This window comes from Crocodylus siamensis, chromosome 13 (assembly GCF_052110815.1).
Source record: "Crocodylus siamensis isolate JL-2025a chromosome 13, ASM5211081v1, whole genome shotgun sequence".
Taxonomy (NCBI): domain Eukaryota; kingdom Metazoa; phylum Chordata; order Crocodylia; family Crocodylidae; genus Crocodylus; species Crocodylus siamensis.
Window position 1 is genome coordinate 1,326,530 of NC_143407.1, and position 22,463 is coordinate 1,348,992.

General features: G+C 51.7%; 1 protein-coding gene and 1 long non-coding RNA gene across 4 annotated transcripts in view; one reads left to right on the top strand and one right to left on the bottom strand.

The window, feature by feature from the left end:
* The window catches only part of CTTNBP2NL (CTTNBP2 N-terminal like), a 73,740-nt gene extending 59,035 nt beyond the window's left edge, over positions 1–14,705 (top strand). For both annotated transcript variants that reach the window (XM_090026488.1, XM_090026489.1), the window contains 3 exons: positions 7,501–7,731; positions 9,491–9,598; positions 10,505–14,705. In XM_090026488.1, coding sequence (XP_089882614.1) covers positions 7,501–7,731; positions 9,491–9,598; positions 10,505–11,974 — 1,809 coding nt within the window. In that variant the 3' untranslated portion in view covers positions 11,975–14,705. The remainder of the gene's footprint in view (positions 1–7,500; positions 7,732–9,490; positions 9,599–10,504) is intronic.
* A 128-nt stretch (positions 14,706–14,833) lies between these two features.
* On the bottom strand, positions 14,834–21,690 carry LOC149853640 (uncharacterized). 2 transcript variants are annotated; one of them, XR_016439034.1, is made up of 3 exons: positions 20,097–21,690; positions 18,780–18,913; positions 14,834–15,766 (listed from the first exon to the last, which is right to left on the bottom strand). It is a non-coding gene; the product is annotated as an uncharacterized LOC149853640 (long non-coding RNA). The 2 variants fall into 2 exon arrangements; XR_016439033.1 differs by lacking the exon at positions 14,834–15,766 and having other exon boundaries at positions 18,462–18,913; positions 20,097–20,238; positions 21,246–21,690.
* Between the last annotated feature and the right edge of the window lie 773 nt (positions 21,691–22,463).

Sequence of the window (22,463 nt, forward strand, 5' to 3'; positions counted from 1 at the left end):
TTTTCTGCTCCTTGCATTGCCTGATGCTCTAGGGCAGTAGTGCTCACCGTTTGGGCCTCGCAGGCAAAATGAGTGACATAGAACAAGTCTGCAGGCCGGATCGGGCCATGTGCCACCCCAGTCAGCCCTGTGTGCCCAGTTTAGCTCTGCTGTCCATCCTGTGAGGCTCTGCACAACTCCAGAGGTTTGACAACACAGGAGTGGCAATAAGCTGCCAGCTTTCCCCAGCCACCAAACTTTCAAACCATGGGGGAGCCCCGCAGGCCAGAGGACCATTGCTTTTAGGTTGTTGGATCAAAATTTTGTTTTAGTGAAAGATGGTTGGGTTTTTCAGTGCAAGACTTAGCTTGGCTGAATAGGCTCTGACTGGCCTGGGAGGTCACACACGCAGCAGCATGAACTGTTTATAATAATCTTTTAATCATCAATGATAATAGCAGAAGGCTTTGCATTTCCTATTGTGTTGTGCCCAGGTGCTGAAGCAGTGGCATGTACTCTTGTAAACTCAGGTGTATGATATGAGAGTAGGCGCCCAGTAGATTGAATTACATTTGTTGCACAGTTCAGATTTATTCAATGCAAGATTTCTGCCTAGCTGACTACTAGATGAGGATTACTGGGCTTCAGAGAACTACTGAAATGGTAGCTTAATTTTGTGTGTGTGTCATTTTAGTTCATGAAAATAGTTGACTATTCATCAAGTAGCAAGGAAGAACTTCTTGTTCTTTCCCAGACAGGAAATAACTCCCTTCCCCTCTCTGCCCTGCTCCCCACCCCCCCCCGGCTTGATTCAAGGCAATTTATAGCACAGCGATGCCCAAAAGTAGACTTACAAATGTGACTTGATCATAGTTGAAGCCCTCAAAAAAATTGCGGGGGAGGGGGAGGGTATGTCCTTGATAGCTTACTGGATCAAATTAAAGCTTTTATTAAACCTTTTCCTAAAAAGATATGACCAAGGAGGTCGAACGTGCCTGCAGCTTGCTTGCAGCAGGAGAAGTGCTAATGTTGCTGTGAAGCTGGACTTTGTTCCTGCCTGTTTCTTGTGGTGGTAGTGTGTAACCGCTACACGGTTGGGTTCAATTTAAAAGGAGTAAAAACAGCTTGTCTGTCAAAACAGGCAGACCAGCTGGATTGAATTTAGGCAAAGACTCCAGTCCTCAGATCACATGCGTATTCCTGCACAGGGGTAGTGAGGGTTGGCATCCCTGGGGCTCGCAGTGCTTTAGGAAAACGGAGGGTTTTTTCTCTCTATCTCTTCACAAGATCAGCCCTGTTGTTCTTCCTGTGATTCATTAAACAGCTGACTGCCCATTTATCCAAGTCAGCCCTCCCATTTTCCAGCCTGTTCTTTTCCTTCCTCTTCCTCACGTATGTAAAGTTACAGCAGTCTCTAAACTCCAGTCAGACAGGCCGGGATGACAAAAGCGACAGGTTTCATTGACCTCCGGGGATTCGGGAGCAGGGTGGGCCCTCTGTGATGTTTGCCAACAGGCATTTGTTGCTGACGCTGGTGGTTGCGGTTCCCAAATAGCATCCCACAATGTCTGTCCCGAAACGATTTCTGAAAAACCCCCTCTGTTTTTGTTTGAGGTTTCCTTCTTCTCCCTCTCCCCTTGCCTCTTCTCCAGCTTTTATCAGGGTTATTTCCCCCAAGTCCTCTTGTTCTGAAAGCAGCAGCTACTTCTGGTTTCATACTTGTAGCCCCAGGACGATTAAAGGAGTAGATGCAAGACTAGAAAATCTTTCCCAAATAGGCTAATGAAACAGCCCTCCATACTTGCTCTAATAGTCTTGTAACGTGGAAGAAGCAGCCAGTTGTCTTTGTAGTATTTTAACTCCTTCACTTGCTGCAATGTTAAGAGGTGTTTTTAAGACAAAGGTTAAAAAAACCCACCCTGTTGCTGGTAACACTTTTGGGTGAGTGTTTGAGGCACAAGCAGCTGGAAGGTGTCCTGCTCCCAGATGTGCCTCCTGAAATGTGCCCCCTTAAAGTATAGCACCTGCAGGCATTTAAAACCTCCATCCCACTTTCTGCTGTTCCCCCCAGTTGGGTTTCTTCTTTCCTCATTGTTTTAACCTGTTTTTGCCAACTAGCCGATGTCACCTGGGATGTTCGAGAGCATCATTCTTGTTCACAGGCACCGAGACAAAGTTCTCGTGCTCCATGCTCAGCTGTGCAGGCATTTATATTTTAATTCGGGTTTATTGGCACTCCCGAAGGAAGCACTAAGAGCCATCTTACATTATATTGAGCTTCAAAGGCCTTGTCTTTTCTTTTAAGCCTAACTTTCCTCCCTGAAAGATGTCCTTGAAGAGTTGGCTCATAACGGTGAGCTGCAGGTCCGTGACAATCCCCACGTGTGCCTTTGCTCTTTGATCAGAGAGGGCTTCTGAAACCATACAGATCATTAGGACCAAGTGGTTTCATTGTGTATTCAGCACAAGATGACTTGTTTTCCCCACCCCCCAGCAGCTGTATGTCATTTAACAGGATCAACGGAGAGCTTGTGCTTTGCGGCATCAGTGTTAAGCACTCTTTTTATTAGTTCTGAAAAAGCTACTGTATTTAATTTGGTACGGCTTACTCGTGTTTATGTTCCTAAAGATCCCCAGATGTGGACATGTAAAACTAAAACACACCATAACGGCACAGAAAGCAGCTGCTCCGGCCACGTCTCTCGAGAGGCGAAGCCATACGCTGTGTGCCTCTCCCGAGGGCAGGAAAAAGTGGAACAGTCTTATTTTTACTATTATGGCCTCCCTCCCTCCTTGGGGATCTCCTGCAGGGTTTTGAAAGCTATGTATGTAAAGCTACTTCTGAGGGGCTGGTCAGCAACCAGCCAGACCACAACATGCTGCCCAGGCCTTTGGAGAGGGATAATTTTGGCCCTAGGTTCTGGGGTGATTCCTAGGTCCTAACATTGCCTGCAGGATCTTTTTAATATCTGCAGAGAACAGACAAGATTATTTTTAAGGTCTTATCTGAAAGCCTCTTGCTTTAGAAAATGCAAAATCCTCTCCTCTGGAAGGAGGAAGAGGTGAGTTACCTTGTCAGGATTAATACCTGTGGTTTCAGGGAGTTGTATCAAATCTGAAACCCAGACTGCCATGGCGTCCCCTCCGCATGCTGCGTTTGCTCCACTGTCTTCCAGGTTTGCATGTTTAAAGCTTTGCATCTTGAGGTGAAGACGTCCCAGCAGGCACTTTCAGGAGCATTGTGGTCAGTTTGACTCTGCAGTTGTTTTCAGTGGGCATATCTACAGGTGCACTTCAATAACGCGCATTAGCCTATTTTATAGAACCACAGAAAGCCACGTGGGAAGGGACTGTGGGAGGTCGCATGTACTGCAACCCCCTGCTCAAAGCAGGACCAGCCCCAGCTGCATCATCCCAGACAAGGCTCTGTCTAGCCAGGTCTTAATTTTTTTATTATAACTTTTTTTAATGCATATTAAAGTGTCACAAAAAACTCTGCTCTTTAGCTAATGCACATTAAAATAGGCTTATGTCCATTTTGCTAGTACCTCACAATGAAGGTACTAGATTTTAATGTGCGTTACCTAGAGCACGTTAACGAACCTGTATACGTGCCCAGTACAGAGCAAAGTTAAGCCAATGCTGCGTTGCTTTGGGAGATCTCAGCCCAGTGTCCCCCATCGTTTTAACCTCGTCTCTCCTGCCTGCTTGCCAGTGAAAGTGCTTTGATTCTCATTCCTAACAGAAGAGGAGGGATATGCTTATGCACAGTTTATAAAGTGTGTTTATACATGTGTTCCTTGTATGTTTTATATTTCCTTCTGCACTTTTATAGCAAGCGTCCCAGGCCGGAGGAAGAGAGTGTGACCGCTTCGTAGCATAAACATCCTGCATTGCAGCGGTTGGGTCAAGTTTTATTTAGTTGTTTTTTATCAGATTCAGAATTGTATTTTTATCAGATATCCAGTATATTGGATTATTTTTCTTGTCTGTGTCACTGAGAAGCGAGAGATGGAGTGTTCCGGCTCTTTCTGCTGCTTTATTTTGTTCAGCCTGGATGAGAAATCTAAGGGCTTTTCCTAACAAGTTATAGATTTGGTGTTGGCGTGAAATGCTCTTAACAGGCCTAGCGTGAACTTCCTGATGATGATGTTATAACCCAGAAATCTGGGAGGATGCGCAAAGCTACTCTGCCAGCAAAACACCAGTAAATTATTAAACCGCTGTGTTGGGGAGCACTAAGTACTTGCATTCATTCTTTTTCTAATGTTATGGGGCACCGGGGTCCCTGGACTGGATGGCTCCATTAATCTGAGCAGCTGAGATGGTAGCGGGCTGGATGCGCTGTAGCTCCGAAACCTAGCGCAGTACTAGCTCGTACGCTTGTTCTTGCACGGTGCCGACAGGTGTCGGCAGTTGTGTCTAGGGGGTCAGTACTGTCTTAAGTTGAGCTGGAAGGGAGCGTAGAGCAGCGGCTGACTTGATAATTCACGTCTTCACCCCCAGCCCATCTGGTCCTTTGCCGCAGTTGCTGTTGCCCTTGTTGGAAGACAGTTGCTGGATTAAAAGCCTTTTTGCATTCAGGAGCCAGTGAACATGAAGTCTCACAGTGCGGTGGACCTGTAATAACACAGAAAGCTCCCCCAAGACCAAGGAGACTGGTTGGACTCTGGCTGTTTGCAGTGTTGACGCTGAGATGCCTCTAAGGCTGATCTGCAGGACCATAACGATGCTCCCTGACTCCCTTCATCAGGGAATTGTGTGTGGTTTGAGAGATGCCAGCTGCTTTGCCCTTCTTTACTCGGTCCTTGCTAGAGGAACCTGGTCACTTTGCTGTCTGAAAACTGCATCTGCCGTTCAGAGCTGCAGAGTTGGTGCTTGAGCTTCGCCAGCCAAGTGAACGTGTGCCTACCCCTCCCATCCTCTCCCTTCCCACTTCTCCTGGTTCCAAAAGAGGCAGAACAGTTTTGGGTAGAATATAGTAAGAAATGTTTGCTTCCTTTGCCTTCAGATGCAGACACTGTTCATAAAAATACTTGCTTCCATTTTCTTCACTGAACTGTTTAGTTATTGGAATAGTGACTCCTTTTCAGTATCTCAGTCCGAGAATGAACAAATGGTGTCGATCATGGGTCAGAATACATGATGTAATTGGTGAAAGGGGATTTCTGCTATGTAAAGAGCTTTTGTCTTAACTAAAGCCGTGTTTGGATGTGTTTCAGCATTTCCCGTGCGTGCCCCATTGCAGGGACAGATCAGCGTAGGGAACTGCACTTATTGAACCATGCACTAGGGAAAACAGTTGCTTTTGCACATCTTCCCCACGGACCAGGAGCTGAGACTGGGGATATGCCACGCAGTGTTAGAGGCCTGCCCCCGCCTCGTCCAAGGGTTGCTTTGTGGAAGTGGTCCTACTGCCCACATCCACTACCTTGCACCTGAGCACGAGGGCTGTATGAATGCGAGCAGCACCTCGCAGCGCTGCCCGAGAGCAGTTAGGTCAGGGTACGTTATTTGCCCGGTATCCCCGTTGCGGCCGCTAGCAGAAAGCACACATTTCTGCTGTGATCCAGTCAGGAAACCAGCATTGTACAGATGGGAGAGCAGAGCTGTGGCGAGGCCAAGAGACCTGTCCAAAGCTACGCTGCAGAGCCAGGAGTGAAGCCCGGGAGCCCAGAACTCCCAGCCCGCCGCTCCAGCTGCAGTCCTGCAGCGTCTCGAGCAGTGCATCCAGGATTTTCTGGGGTAATAAGCTGGATGCAAAGAGATAAGCTTGGCTAATATTTGCAGCAAAGGGAGCAGCTGGGTGTGTGTGTGTGTGTGTGTGTCTGTGTAAAATGAAATAAAACAAAACAAGCAGCTTGCAGGCCAGCGTCTGTTTTCAGTTAGTGTACAAGCAAGCTTCAGGGGTTGTTACAGGGAAAGGAGAGGTCCCCGTTCCTTTTATTGATCATGTTTTTGTTTCTTTTGGTGGTAATTAAAATACCACAGACACGGGCATTAGGAGCTGGATTTCCTCTTCCTGCAAATGGTTTCCTGTTGGGGAAAGCAGGCTTGGGAATCAGTAGCTACAAGTGAAATGATTTTAGGGTATTTGAAAGGAGGGAAGTCGGGGGAGAGATTTATTCTGCGTGCATGTCTGCAGGTTGGGTTGCAGCACGGGGTGGCGTTCAGAGCCGATTGTGCTTTCAGATCCCGGTCTCCCACTTGAGGTCACATTTCTTGTCTCTGCTGAAACCAGCTGCTCTTCCTCTGTCCTGAGATGGAGGTCAGATTTGATCTTGTAGGATTCACTGTAGGTGGTGAGCAGTAAAATCGGATCGATTTGCAATCTGCCTTTCACACAAATGGCACCGTGTCCTCTTCCCTGTTCATCCCCACATCCTCCCCTTGGTCAGAGAAGTGCCAGAGCTCCCCTTCGATGTGAAGTCTCCGTTACACAAGCTAGAGGAGAGCAGATTTAGATTGGATATTAGGAGGAACTTTTTCACAGTTCGAGTGGCCAAGGTCTGGAACGGGCTCCCAAGGGAGGTGGTGCTCTCCCCTACCCTGGGGGTATTCAAGAGAAGGCTGGATGTGTATCTAGCTGGGGTAATGTAGGCCCAGCACTCTTTCCTCCTTATGCAGGGGGTTGGACTCGATGATCTATTGAGGTCCCTTCCGACCCTAGCAGCTATGAATCTATGAATCTATGTTACAGGATTCATTCAGCTCAGCGGTGGGTTCTGGAGCCACCAGGTCCTCTAGCAGCCTGTCTCTTCTATGCTGCCGGTGCAGACCCACCACTGGCTCCCAAACTGGTTGAAACGGGCAGATATTTACTACCTTCGATTTCAGATGGGCAGGGAGGAGATGCGGGAGGAGAGAGGTTCTCGGTTCTTTACAGCAGTTTAAAAAATGTTGGGGCGTGGCCCAGCTGCAAAGCTGGCACTTCACGTTTGGTAAAGGTTTTGAGAAACGGTTGAGTCGCGATCCATAGGGATAAGAAGCTGCTTTGGGCATTGACTCTGCTGCAGCCATTCAGTAGCTTGGGAAATGCATTGTTTGGACCATGTCCACATCTGGGAGCACTGGCACTTTGTGAAAACCATGATCCTCCTGGGCTCCTCTTGCTGTCAACCTTGGCAGGCATGGCAGGGGCCATCTGAGCCTTGGAGACTGCTCTCACCACCTCTCTGGGGTAGAGAGAGGTCACTGGCCACACACGCATTGTGCTGCCTGCTGGCTTCCCCATTCTGCGGCTAAACAAAGCTAATCTCAGAGGTCGTTGACCCAGCACCTCTCAACAGGAAAAGCATATGCAGTGCTGGAGACATCTATCCTTCCAGCAGATAGATAACTAAGTCTGAATCACATCCTGCTGTCTACTAGCAGGGATTTCCACATCTCGGAGACGAAATATCGGGGCACCAGGAGCATTTGTCTTATCCTGAAATGATTCATGTTGGTTTCCTTCTGCTTATTTCTTCTGAGCAACTGCCTTACTGTAAATTGAAGTGCAAATTTGTATTTGTGTTCCAGGCCCAGCACAGAGACACTTTCATTGAAGAACGCTATGGGAAGTACAACATCAGCGACCCACTGATGGCTCTGCAGAGAGATTTTGAGATGCTGAAGGAGGGAAATCATGGTGAAAAGCAGCCTGTCTGCTCCAACCCCTTGTCTGTCCTGAAAGTAGTGATGAAGCACTGCAAAAACATGCAGGAAAGAATGCTGTCCCAATTAGCTGCTGCAGAAAGCCGGCACAGAAAGGTAGGCCTCGGTCTCTGCTCTTCTTGCTTTCAGTAATGTGCCCAAGGAGTTACTTGACTTGGTGAAGGAGCTTGTTTTACAGCCTTAAAGCTTCAAATTCATCCATGTGATGTAAGAAGTGAAGCTCACGTATTGTAACTACAAAGGCAGAAGTGCGGCTTGCTGTTTACTTAGCAAGAGCGCAGTGGAAAATGTAGAAGTGAATCTTTTGCCTGGGACTTGGAGAGTACTCCAGACGCTTTGGGGCCAGTGGTGACGAGTCCTTCGTACAATAATCAAGCATCATCTTAGTCATTGGGTTTGTAGATCTGCTTCCTCCTTCTGGGAGGCGGCTGCAGCTCCTCACTGCTCCTCTGATGGTTAGAAATGCTCTAATTTCCAACCTAAATGTATTCCCTGGCAGTTTACTTGCACACCATTACCCTCTACCATCCTCAATGAAGTCGCTGTGTGCTTCGCCTGAGTCTGTAAAGAAAGAGCTCGTGCAAGTAGTCCCATCCCGTTTGGGCGTGAGGCATACAGGGTTGGGGCCTTTACGCCTAATTAATGTCAGAAGATCTAGTTTCCACTCCTGTGTGCTATACTGACTGTGAAGAAGTGACCTGGATTTATTCTGTCATATGCAATGACAAAGAACACTGGCAGGAGCAGTTCTGGTTGCAGAAATGTTGCTGTACCCATGCAACAAGCAGCTGGGCTTCCCAGCTTCAGATGAAGGGTGCAAGGGTGGCATTTATTTGGAAGTATTTTTTTTGCACTCAGTCTACAAAACAGTTTGATCTGCAGCTCATGGAAGAATAAACGGGGACTGTGCCCTGTTCTTTCTTCTTTTTTTTTTTAGCCACATAGCTGCCAATAATTGGGCTTCTGAAATCTTATAGCCTCTTCCCACAAGGTTTTCTGCCTTCCTTGAGCGTGGTGTCTAGCAACTGAATGGGAGGATAGAGGATACTAAAGGAGCTCTTGGTGAGCGCCTACTAGAGGGACCCTGGGGTTCTGGTCATGACGTCCTCTGGGGTGCCCCAGGGATGACTGCATGCTGGCGTCTTTGCTGAGTTTCTAGAATCCCAGTTATTCCTGTAAGTCAGTGTTCAAATTTTGAAGGAGCACCTCAACCAGGCCCTCAAGGCAGGCATTTCCATTCCAAGTGTTCATCTTGCTTCAGTCCAATGTGACAACAGAAGTTTGTTTTAAAGAACTCTAGTTCGTTCCTCTGCTTGATTGCATTTGCACTGCACTCTCCAAATCTCTCCCAGGACACTAATGAAGAAAAATAGATGTTGTGCAGATTGCCACTGAGCTTACAGCTCAAAACTAGACTGATGCGATTATGGCCAGGACCCTGCTTCCTGGACGCCTGCATTGTCTGAGGCGTTGCCTCTGCTCCTGCTCTTTGCGCCGATGGTCTTGCCAGGAAATCCCACATAGGGCAGCGGGCAGCCACTTACCAGTACAGCTGAAATTATGTGAAAGAGCACTTCCTTAGAAACTCCAACCTGGAGACAGGCCTGTAGGCTGGCTCTCGAAAGCTAGCTCTTAAAGGCTAAAATAAGGACATGCATGGGTTGCAGGTGATGCCGCACGGTCGTCTCTCCGGCACAACTTTGGGCTGACCCTTTGCATTTGAGGGATGCTATTTCACCTGTCTGCCCGAATTTGGCCTTGGCCACTGCACAGCACTGGTCTCGGGCCATTCAGAGCAGCTGTTTCCATGAGTCTCTGCTGTCTGGTGACTGAAGTGTCTGTGCCTGTTTGGAAGGTGATCCTGGACCTGGAGGAGGAGCGGCAGCGGCACGCCCAAGACACGGCCGAAGGAGATGATGTCACCTACATGCTGGAGAAGGAGAGGGAGCGGCTCACTCAGCAGGTGTGCTTCCGTGCTTGGTAACGAACCCTGCTCCGGAGAACTGCGTGTCCTGGGAACGCATCCTTATCCGTGGGCTGGGGAGCGGGCTCCTCCAACTGCGCTGGTGTGGTGGAGGAATGTGAAGGGTCTGATTCCAGGCATTATTCTTTTCTTGGCTCTTGGCAACGGGATGTAAACTATGTCCAGAGCCTGCCCAGATTTATGCACAGCTGAAGTGTTCAGCAGCAATGAAATAGGTTCAGGAGCTTGCTTGAGACCTGAAAAGAGCTGTGGGAGGGGGCTGAGCCTTGCAGTCCCACCACTGCCGGCTCTGATGCTGTGCAGTACTAGTGCAGAATGCCGACCAGTGTGGGAAGGACTAGTATTCTCCTGTTCAGAAAGCTGCAGCAAGCCAAATCCCTGCTGCTGCTTTAGCTGGTATGCAGGAGCAATAGCATGTTAAGACGTTAGACTTTAGACCTCCATAACCATTGCTAAGTAGCATAAGGAGCAGACTGAGCAGGAAACAAATAAGGTGGAGTGTAAAGGAGTCTCCAGTTGAGATGACCGCCTCAATCCTTGCAGGGCTGGCCGCAGGTGTTGCATTACAAGGACACCAGCTGCACACTGCCCAGCATTCAGTACTTGACTGATCTGTTCATGCTTTGTGCCTGGCAAGATGTGATTTCGAGCTAGCTTTTTACCTCGCTGCACTTGGTTGCCCCTAGATAGGACAGGACCCCCTTGCTTTTGGTGTTAAGGTTGCCATCTGTGGTTGGGGCACATGGGGATCAGAGCTCACAGGTGAGAAAATGCTTTCAGGTCTGCAGGGCCTCCCCACTGACTCTTTGGGATTGGAAACATTGCTTCTGTGGCATTTGCCAAACTTGGTGCTTCCTTCTGAGAACCTCCTGTCTTCTTTTCTAGTTGGAGTTTGAAAAATCCCAAGGGAAGAAGTTGGAGAAAGAGCAGAAGAAGCTGACAAGCCAGTTGGAGGAGGAGAGGGCACGCCACAAGCAGCTGTCCTCCATACTGGTCCTGGAGTGCAAGAAAGCCACAGCCAAAGCAGCAGAAGAAGCGCAGAAGGCAGGAGAGCTAAGTCTGAAACTGGAGAAGGAGAGGAGCAGAGTGAGCCGGCTGGAGGAAGAGCTGGCCTCCAAGAAGAAGTGGGGCTTGCAGATGGAGGCACAGGTGGAGAAGCAGCTCTCAGAGTTTGACATCGAGAGAGAGCAGCTGAAAGCCAAGCTGAACCGGGAGGAGAACCGGACCAGGGCCCTCAAGGAAGAAGTGGAAAACCTGAAGAAAGCCTTGAAGGAACTGGAGGCTTCTCACGGGGACGGCAGCCCTGCTGACTGCTCGCAGCCAAGCCCCTCCACAGTGACCAGAGCTGTTGAAACCGAGAGCAGGTCGGTGAGGTCTGTGTCTTGCCAGACAGGCGGTGCCGAAGCAGACAAAGCCAGCGTGGGCAGCGCAGGCAGAGCCTCGCCCATGGCGCTGCCCAGCCCCATCACACCTCCCTCGTCCTATGCAAAAGCAAACGGGCACTGCGATGCAGACATGCAAGCAGGTAGTGAGCTACTGCAGGCCAGTGGGAAGGAGACCCAGAAACCCGCTGAGCCGGCCCCCGACAGCGCGGCTGAGAACGGAAGCTCCCCAGTGCGAGTGGAGTCTCCGGTCCATGTGACTGCACAGCTCCCTTCGTCTGGGGCATCTGTGTCCCCCAGCAGCACCGCGGCCTCCTCCCTGACGCCCTCCCCGTGCTCCTCTCCGGTTCTCTCTAAACGCCTGGTGGGAGCTTCAGCGAGCAGTCCCGGCTATCAGTCATCCTACCAGGTGGGAATCAACCAGCGTTTCCACGCCGCTCGCCATAAATTCCAGTCTCAAGCGGATCAGGACCATCAGTCCAGTGGGCTGCAGAGTCCTCCTTCAAGGGATTTGTCTCCGACCCTTGCAGATAACTCTGCTGCCAAGCAGTTAGCCCGCAATACCGTCACTCAGGTCCTTTCCCGATTCACCAGTCAGCAGGGGACTATAAAACCGGTCTCCCCCAATAGCTCACCCTTTGGCACAGACTACCGAAATCTGGCAAATGCCGTGAGCCCCAAAAGTGAGTCTGGCCATTCCCCAAACCCAGGCAAGGTCTCCAGCCCGCTGAGCCCGTTGTCTCCAGGAATAAAGTCACCAACCATCCCCAGAGCAGAAAGAGGGAACCCCCCACCTATTCCTCCAAAGAAGCCTGGCCTGGCTCAGTCCCCAGCAACTCCTGCCCCGCTAACCAAAACACTTTCCCAGGCGTCTTCTCTGGGCACCCCCATGGACTTAGCAGGCAGCTGCTCTAACAATGCTGTCGTAGCAAACGGTAAAGACATTGAGATACTGCTGCCAACTAGCAGCTAGTCTCCAGAAGGCGTCGAGGTGACATTCCAAGGCTCGGCATCCTGGAGCTGAGACGTGCTCTCCCCACTTCATGTTATTTATTTGGATAGCAGCAGCCTCTGTCCATGTCATGCATTTAATAGGGTCCCTTTTGTTTTTTTCTCTTTTCAAAGTAGGTAGGAAAGGATTTTTGCGTTGCCGTATTAACAGGAACTAGAGCTAGAAGGTAGCCTCAAAAGGGGTCTCGTGGCAGGAGTCAGGTCAACTGAGGAGGCAAGAATCTCAACCCCGTGCCGGGCGCCGGCTAGCAACTGTCGTGGGACTGAAAGGCTCATTTTAAATTATGCAGAAATGACTTCACAGACTTTTACTCCAGATGAACATTGTATAAAAAGTGCCTGAACAAAGCCTACAGTATGAATGTGGTTCTCTGCAACAAAAAAAACAAAACACGCAGAAGGGGAGGGAGGAGGGGCAGGAAGACCATCCAACTGCAGTGATGAGTTCTCTGTGAATCCTGAATGTCTAAAACAACACTGAAACCAACTGTTCGTAGAACAAGTCAGTAAGCCAAGTGCTACACAGTGACTCCTGGAAGGTGACTGCTGACTGGCCCAGAAGGCCAGGTTTGGCCCTGCGAGACCACCGCTCCTATTGACCTCTCTGGAGGTGCACGGGAGCTACTTGCGGGAGAATTTGGTCCTGGTACCGGCCAGAGATCTTTCTTTCCTAGCTGGAGTTGTCCAAGTCCGGTGGGCATATTAAATAGTCAGGTGCCAGTTTTCCTTCAGCTTAATAACTCCATCCAAAGATGTCTCGGTGTGGATTCAAGTGCGAGAGATGGCTTCCCGGCCGGTCACCTTCCACGTTAAAATTCCTCACGCGTTCTGCTGTTGTGTGTAGAACTTCTGAGACCAGGATCGTGCTATTACTTGATAAGCATCTTGCTATTACTTGAAAAGTGAAATCTCTGCCCCATTCCAAACAGGTTTTTGCAACGGAAAGATGGGATCTGTACGATGATCAAAAGCAATAAGTTGCTCACTTTGTAAGCGTGCTACGCAGCAGACTGACACAGATTTTTCTGACTAATCGGGTTTGCAATAGAGCCTGCTAGCCTTCACTGGCTGCAACCGTGGAACCAAATTGTTAACTCTTTCATAGATAGATATGCATATATATGTATAGGTAGGTGCCCGCGTGTACATGTTAAACACATAATACTTATATATAAATCTTAGTCGGGTATTATTGAGGTTCTCCTTGCTTCATAAAGGAAAGGTGGAAATGCCTCGGGATTGTCACACAAGAGAGCAGTTACTTAAAACTCAGTATGCTGCCCGTGCTTTAGGGGCAGACCTCCTCCAGGAAAGCGCTCCAGCATGTTGAACTGACCAGTAGCGATGGCTGACGTAGCTTACAACAGATTCCAGTGCAGTTATAACGGTTGACTTGGGCATTTAAGTAAAGGGGTAGACTGTGGTCCGCGCTGCTAGCTCACTGCAGAGGACAGCGCAGGTTCAGGTGCTGCAGTGGTACAGGCCAGACGTAAGGCGGGCAAAGATCAGTAGAGCAGATTGGAGATGAGGCACCAGCTTGGAGCAAGCCTCACAAGGGCACAGCGGGAGGCAAGAACCACACAAAGGTGAGAAATCAATTTTTTTTTTTTTGTTTGCTCCCCAATGCTGGGCCGTGTCTTACAGTCTGCAGCAGCAGCCCGGTGCCTGGAGCTCAGCCCCACAGAGCCCCCAGGGGCATTCTCTCCTGTCGTCACTTATCATTTGGGTAGAGTCGAAACACTTCCTACTTTGCTATAGGAAATATTCCCCCCAAAGTGCATGGGAGGCGCTGCTGTCCATGACCTAAGAGGTCACTCCAAGCTCTGAATCGTGGATTGTAGGCCTTGAGAGCTGAGCTGCTCTGGAGGAGCCAGTCCTAACAGCCCTTCTCTTGGCCCTACAGACATGTCAGGCCTTTGGTGTAATCCAGTAGAAACCGGCATCTGTCGACTGAAGTTAGGGATTTATGCACTGTTACTCCTAACTCATTGTAATAGTAGAATAATACGAGGCTAGAGGGGAGTGACTCTTTGGAAAGCACATCTAGAATTTGATGTGTCCCCAGCCAATTTTTTCTCCTGATTAAGGGGAAGAGCTGAGAACTGGTGGGGGAATGGAGCTGGCGTATCACTTCTAACTCAAAACTGAGGGTGGAACAGCTGCTCCACCCTGTTTCCTTGCTTTTAATCCAAGTGGTATTATCCCCTTTCTTTATGACGTGGCTCTGTAGAGATATATACTCTAATTAAGTTTATTTCTTAGGAAATGCACTGAATAATGTATTTCTTCTATAATATAGGAAGGGGGGGGTGCAAAAGAATATGTATTTTTGCTAGTAGCCTATCTTCTGAGATTAAACTAAGCACAAATATTAAAATGGATCCAGCTAATCCAATAACAGTTAGAGTTAGTATTTGAACTTTTTGACGTAGATTCTGTGTGTGGAAGCAACTAAGTTTTCCTGTGATTCGCATCTTAGCCATAAGCAGGAATTGTTGCAGAGTTTTTTTTGTCAACCGCCAGTGGGGCATCATGAAGTGCAAAAGACGTACACTAGTATTAATTGTTAACATTTGTAAATTTGTAAAGCCAAATGTACTAAGCGGATGTTGCGAATCACTTTTCCAACTGATGGCATTAAATGTGGTAAGCATTCATACTATCAATAAAGGATTTTATTTTTAAGATGTGAATATATGGTGCAAGAAAGTGTTCGTGCACATCCTTGACTTCTCATACTGTGGCCTCGGGGGCTGGCGCTCGGGCCATCGCTGGCGGGGCATACGCATGCCTCTCTATCGCTAGCTGCCCGCTTCTTACATACTGCAAAACTGGAGAGGAGGAGATGCCCTGGTACCTCCCACTGGTGCCACAGGGACACTTGGAAACTCCTGGCTCCCCAGGGTACTCCACAGCCCAGAGCATGAGCTCCTAGAGATGCTTTGCCATGTTAGCTTTGCCTGTAGCAGATTTAGTGATCTGTTTGTTTGTTTTTCTCCAAATGTTTAGCAAATGACCAGCTTACTCAGCCTTCATACACTTACCATTTGCTTGAATGGAGCTATTGACAGAAACATCACTTAGATGCTCCTGCTGTATTCCTTGCCGGTGAGACGTTGCCTGGAGTCCTGCGATTGGTTTTGAGCCCCCCGTGGCAAGAAAGACGTGGATACATTAGAAGAGGTTCAGTGGAGAGCAAGAAACATGATTCCTGGTCGTGTTTTCCAGGTGGCAGGCAAAGCAGAGAAGAACTGGGGTTATTTAGCCTTGCAGCACAGGAGAGCTGAGTGGGTTGTTATGAAGTGGATGGTGGGAGTCTCTTCTCTGTCCACAGGAACCAGGGCAAGACAAAGCAGTCTTAAATTGTACCAAAGGAGATTTGGTTTGGATGTTAGGAAGAGGTTTTAGGACTGAGACTGATTTAAGCACTAGGGAGGTTAGAAAGGGGGTGAAGGTTCAACACCTGCCTGTCTAGGATGGTTTAGGCTGAGATGAGCCTTGCTCGAGCGGCGGGGTTAGAACAGGCTCCCTTCTAGCCTTTCTTTTTTTTTCTTCCTCCTAATATAGTAAAGCTGGGAGGAAAACGCCAATCTCTGTTGATAAGTCCAGGTTTGAAGGGGTCGGTTGCTTTTGGATTTCAAGGACTTTTGAACTGACAGCCTATGCATCCGATCGCATTCCTGCAGGGGCAGTGGGTGTTACTCCGTGGGCTTTCACATCGCCGTGTGCACTTAGCTTGGCCCGGAGCTCTTATCTAGATGGTCAGGTTTAAAACAAACAGGAATCAGTGTGAAAAAGCTTGTAGTCAGCTGCTCTGCACTGACTCAACTAGCAGAGTGAGTGTGAAACTGCTTGATATTGGGCCCATCACAGCATCGTGTCCTGCTTGGGGTCCTTGATGCGTTTCGCTAGCACAGCTCTACTGCACTGGCTTTCCCGTCACAAGCACCGGTGCTAAGCAACGAGAAAGGAATAGCTTCCTGTTAGCATTTACAGATCATTTCCAGTCCCTTCAGCCTTGTTCTCTCAAGCAGGTTCGTGACAATCCCAATCTTGTTGCTTGTCCACTGATTTAACCGTTTCCCTGCATCGCTGTGGGTTTATAGCCGTTTCTGCGACGGCCGCAGCCCTGGATGCCTGTGTCCCTAAGGAATTGTAGCACCTGAGCAGGCACCTCCTGGGCCATGAGGGTATGAGGTGCCTTCCCAGTGCAGAGTGCCCAAAGCCTGGGTCAGTCGCGTCCCAAAGACGCATGGTAAAGTGGCTCTTGCAGCCAGGCCACGATCACAAAGCACAGCCCCGGGTCAGAGGGACAGCAGTGCAGGGCACCCGCACCAAGGAGACCCCAGAACTGCTGCCCTCCACCCTGCTGCCCATGGGTACCAGCTTGCCGCCCTGAGCAGAGCTAGTCGCATAGTCCTGGCACTGTGCAACCACTGCAGTGTCCAGTCCCTGCAGCTCCTTGCTTTTCACACAGGAAGGCAGTTTCCTTCTGCCCCCAAAAGCTTGGGGCTTCTGTGCTGCCACTTCCCCCCTGCCTGGCAGCAGCTCCCGGTAGCAGTGTTCACCACCTACCCCCTGCTTTTTCTGTCTCCCCCAAGGGCCAGCCTGACAGCAAGGCAGGGGCAACACCTGCCAGGGTGGAGCAGCTCTGCACCACCTGGTCCTGCTGCATCCTCCCCCGCCAGGAGCCCTGCCCAGGTACTGGCTGGGGCAGCTGAACATGCACCTGGCTGACGCGGCAGCCACGGAGGCAGGCCCGGTGCTGCCAAGCCCTCGCCCACGCCTGGAACGCCCACAAGCCCCGATCGAAACTGCAGCTGGGCAGTGGGTTTCGGTAGCTCAGGGCTGGGTGCTGGGCCAAAGCCAGGAATGGGGGTGATGGGCAAGCATGCTACTACTCCCCAGCCCTGGCCCCACTGTCCCGCAGCCAGCTGCCCCGGGAGAAGAAGGGAGCTGCTTTCTCGGGCACACAAGGCTCCATTCATGGTCTGTGGTAGAGACCCGATGAGCTGTCCCCGCGCTGGCTCTGCCCGTCACGCCCACGTCTCGGTGAAAGGAGATGGAGATGGAGGCCACGCATGCTGCCCGCGCGCCGGGTCGGTCTGGCCAGGCAGGAGGCTGCAAGGCGGAGGTCGCTGTGGCTCTCTGGCCCGCAGCAAGGCAGGAGACGCAAGGGGCCCCAGCAGGACTGTGCAGCTCTCTCAAGCTGGTTTCCCCTTCCTCTCCATGGGCTTTCCTTGTAGCAGCAAGGAAAGGAAAAGCAGCAGCCTGGTGCCACCTCGTGGGAAGAGCTGGAGCCAGCTGCAGCCGCACAAGGCCTGGTGGGGCCGGTGGTTTCCTCGCGGGGAGGGCAGGCCAGGGCAGGGGCTCCTGTGCAACCCAGGGGCTTGGCCCCTCTCCCAGCTGCCCCCTGCCTTGCTTGCAGGCTGGTGGCCCGCGGGGATGGGCTGCAGTGGACGTGCCAGTGCCTCAGTTCCCACCACCTCCCCGCTCCCTGCAAGATCCTTACCAAAGCCCCGCTACTTCCCACCCCAGGCCCTACATTCGCCAGTCCTATTACCCAAATGTGCAGCTGAGTCCTGCTCATTTTTAAGGGACTCAGTTCAAATGCAGAGGGGAGCAGGGGGGACCCCGAAGGAGCCCTCTTGACTTCCAGCTTGTGGAGCAGTCAGGAGCAGCGGGGCTCCTGGGGTGAACGCAGCTGAGCCCAGCTGTTCCAGGGGTGGGGAGGCTGCGGCCCGACTACTGCTGCGTGCCCAGGACCTCTCCGCCCTTGGGCCGGGGCAGAGCCTGTTCTCCCGCCCCTCTGGCAGTGACCAGTGAAGCACCAGACGCATTCTGAAAGGCCGCGCCAATTTGTAACCCCTGCCCAAGAGCCTGGAGGGTGGTGCAGCGAAGTGGGGCTCCCCTCCGCTTCTGGGAGCTGGCAGAGGTGACCTGAAAGATGAGAGCAGCATGTGCCCGGGGCGAGGCAGCCCCTCCTCACACGGCCTGATGCAGGGAACCCGTCCCGTGTATGGGGAGCCTCCCAGAAACAAAGCAACATGCTCAAGTACTGGAGGAAGATCCGGCCAGTCTTCCTGGCAGGGACCTTGGCCTTCCCCGCGAAACACTTTCTCCCTGTCCTGGGGAGTGGAACAGCCCCATGGCGGACAAGGACGTCATGCAGCAGGCCGAGAAATGTGGCAGAAGCCCTGCAAGCAAACTGCATGGCCTGGCAGGGAGGAGGAGACAAGGGAACGGTCAGCATTGCAAGCAGTGGTGAGGCCTACAGTAACCAAGAAAGTGTAAAACAGAGAAATGCCCCTGTTGCATTGCTGGGGCTGGGGCTGGCTAAAGCGCTGCCTCCTGAGTCGCACCTGCAGTCGACTGCTAGGTCCCCACTCACTACCCAAGCACCCCTGCCAGGTGCTGACCAGGTGGGTACCTTCCAGTGCTCACAAACCCTCTCCCAAAGCAGCCCAGGCTTCCTCCTGTGCCAGCGCTGGGTGTGCCAGCTTGGGACAGGAGACAGCCCAGGGCGAGACCCCTCTGCCTGCCATGCAGCGGGGAGCGAGAGCCAGGGGCACGTGCTCATGTGCTAATGGCACTGACCCGGCATGCCGATGAAGTTCAGGGTATTTTGATCTCTGCAACACTTAAATTAAAACTAGCCAGTTTCCAAATCATCTGGGTTTTGTTAGGTAATCTCAATTCAGAACAGACACTCGGAGCGAGCTGGAGTTTGCAACTTGCTAATTGTACCCAGCATATATGAGACATACCCGTACATCAGGATGTATCCTTTTGATTTCCTGCTTGCAGTGCATTTGATTCGTACTCCATCCCATTTCTGTCTGAATGATTCAAAACCAGCGGCTCTGATTTGCTTGCACAACAGCGATTGTCGTCTCATTACCTAAAATAGGGATTTTATTAGCCTGAGTAAATTCCTGGAGGAGAGTCGCTCTATTTGAAGGTTATTCAAATCCGGATTTCATTATTTTGCCCAGGAACCTGTAGCAGGAAGAGGCGGGCAGTGGGGAAGGAGGGGAAGGGAAGCATTTCTCTTTTCTTATTTCCTGCTGCTTTCAAATATCGTTTGCATAGCTGCCTGCAGCCCTGGAGGATCAGCACCCACCTCTCCAGAGGACTGCGCTTCGTGCTGTATCTTTGGCTTTAAAAAAATCTGGTTTTGGCCCTGATTCCCAGTCTCTCACTTGACACATTAATGGCTCTGTGGTTTGCCTCTTCCTTTCCGCCCTGGCTTCACCCTCTTTGGTGTGTGCGTGGCAGGGAGGAAAACCCTTACCCATGGTGGAAAAAGAAAGATTAATTCAGTCGTTATATTTCATAGCAAGTCTAGCTATGAAGCCTGCGATGTGACATGAACCATGTGGTTTCTTTCAGGAACCTCTTGCCCCTTTTTTAATTTAAAAGGCTAGGGGTGGGTTTCCAACCACTCTCTTCCGTGACACCCTTGGTTTATAAATACCCAAGGTCTTCACTTACTTTTGAAGAAAGCTTAAGTACAAGTCTTCACTTAATAGTCCTGTAACACCATTGTTATGAACAAATATAGCAAGAGCATTTGAGGTTGGTAATGGTTACTAGAATAGGAAGCTATTTAAGTACAGAGTGTTTATATAATTAATTCCCCCGATTACATTTTGGCAAAGCTTAAACAGCTTTCTTGCTAAGAAGACACAATGCCTTCTTGGCGGGCTATTTCAGTTAAGGAATCTATTTAAGTAACACATAAGGTTTTCTACTTTATAATGGCCTTTCTAAACTTCTTTTTCTGTATGCCATTTGGGTGTTCACATTTATCAGTAGCAGAATTTCAATTGCCTTTAAACCCTTGATGAAAATTAGCAATGTCTCAGAAAGTGAGCTGAATACAAGGGGGAAGGGGGGGAAGGAGGCCACCCAGTGAACTACGTACCATAGGGGGTTCCCGACACAAAGCAAAAACAATTAGGAATCTATTGCATGTGCTTTGGCTCATGAACGGGCAACCTATTAAAGATGCGGCAAAAACTAATCAACGAGAAGGAGCTCATTAAAGAATGACGGGGGCTAATTTTTAAGCCTAGCCTAACCTCTTAAAGAGATGCGTTTTCTTCCTCCAGTGAATCCTGGGAAGAAGAACATAACCCTCTGCCATCTTCAACAGCAGCACACTTTGCTCCCATCTCTCGGCTTCTCCAGTCCCGTTTCAGCCTCTGCCTCTTCATCTCATCCCTTTTAAGCAAAAAAACCCAACAAAAAACAGTGTCAAGCAACAGGAACGTTTCAGTTTAGACTGTTTCTTAAATATATTTATGCAAGGAGTATATTTACATTTATTTTGTAGCAACTTGACTGTGATTGCTAACAGCTTTTCCTCTTAAGCACCAGAGCGCTAGAACGGGGTAATTTTGGAAAGGAGATCTAACCTCCACTTGGTTAGCAGAGAGCAATAGCAGCGTTTAACATTACTGATTCTTTGCAGCACTCATTCAATGGCTTCTCTTGGAGAGGGATTTTATATAATAGTCCTTTAGTTCATGGATACTTGGAAAAGCATTGAAAATTAGGGTTGGAAGGAATGTCAGGAGTTCATCATGGTCACTGGGATAAACCGGACCGGACTCGCAGACCATTAATGAACGTCGCTTGTCCTGAGCGATCGTTACTGCGAGTAGGCCAGGCAGGCTGTGGCAGCACGGAGGAGCTGGCTCGGAGCAGCCCCGGGCCAGTGGAAGGGGGCTCGGGAGAAATGCTGCCAGGCTGAAGGTCAGGGAGGACCGGGTTAGAGAGCTTCTGGAGGGGCTGCGTGTGTTCAAATCAGCGGGTCCAGATGCTCTCCACCCCCGGGTGTTGAGAGAATTGGCAGGGGTTATTGCGGGGCCCCTGGCACGGCTTTATGGGCACTCGTGGTGCTCGGGCCAGGTGCCGGATGACCGGAAGAAAGCCAGTGTGGTCCCCAACGTTAAAAAAGGGAGGAGGGAGGATCCAGGCAACTATAGGCCCGTCAGTCTAACTTCAATCCTGGGGAAACTCTTGGAGAAGATTATGCAGGAGCACGTCCGTGATGGGCCGGCAGCTGGGATGATGCTCAGGGGCAACCAGCACGGGTGCATTAGGGGAGGTCCTGTCAGACCAGCCTGGTGGCCTTTCATGATCAAGTCACAAAAGCCCTGGACGCAGGGGGAGCAGTGGACACCGTCTTCCTGGGCTTTCGGGAGGCCTTCGGCACTGTCTCTCACCCCGTTCTCGTTAAGAAACTGGGGGCTGTGGTGTCGACACCCACAGTCAGACGTGTCGCCAGCTGGCAGAGGGCGGTGGTGGACGGGTCCTGTTCGCCCTGGCGGGGTGTGGGCGGCGGGGTCCCCCGGGGCTCGGTCTGTTCAACATCTTCATCAGCGACTTGGACGAGGGGGTAAAAAGCACCTGCTCACATTTGCTGATGACACCAAGATGTGGGGGGGCGTGGGCACGCGGGAAGGGAAGGGCAGGTTACAGGGGTGGGCCGACAAAGCAGGGTGGGATTCAACACTGACACGGGCAGGGGAGCCCGCAGCACGCGTATAAGCCGGGAAACTCCCTTGGCGGGCAGGAGGCAGGAAGGGGTCTCGGACGCGCGGCGGGGGGCGGCGGGGCCAGGAAACACGGCGCGTGCGCCCTGCGCTCGCAGCACGAGCCCGGCGGGGGGGGGGGGGGGCACTCGAGCCGGAGCCGCCGGGCAGCACCCGCCCCGCAGCCCCCCCGGCCCGCCTCGTGCTCGCGAGGCCCCGCCCGAGAGGCGGGACGGCCGCGAGCGAGCCCCTCCCGCCCCCGGCCAGGCGCGGGCTGCCCCCCCCCCCCCGGGGGCACCTCGTGCGGGGCAGCGGCTCCCCCCGCCGAGCCCGGCTGTGCCCGGCCAAGCGCCCCCGGGGCCGGCGCTCTGCGGGGAGCAGTCGCGGGCTCTCGGCGCAGGCCCGGGCTGGGGGGGGGGGCTGCAGGGGACGGGATCCAGCACGGGGGGGCCGCCAGGAGGGCAGCGGAGCTCGGGGGGGGGGCGCCGGTCCCCGGGCTCAGCGGCCCCGGCCGGAGCAAGGCCGTGCCCCAGCGCAGGGCGGCGGGGGCGTCCCGTGGCGGGGCCTGGCCTGCGTCTCGCGCGGCTCCTGGGCCCGGCGCGGTGACCCCCCCACGGGGCCAGGCGCCCGGGGGCTGCTCCCTCCGGGTACTGCCCGGCGCTGGACCTTGGTCTGAGCCGGGCCCCGGGGAGGGTATGTGGGCCGGTGGCCTGCCCCGAGTCCGCGCTCTGCAGCACACGGCTGTCCAGCTCCTGAGGGCAGCCCGAGGCCTCTGCTGCCCCCGCCCCGGGTCTCCCCGAGAGCCGGGGGCCCCGCGAGGCCCGGTGCTGCGGAGCGCGGGCTGGGGCCGGATTCCCTTGTGCCTGGAGGCCTCCGACCCCCTTGTCTGCACCCCTTGGCTGGGGTCGC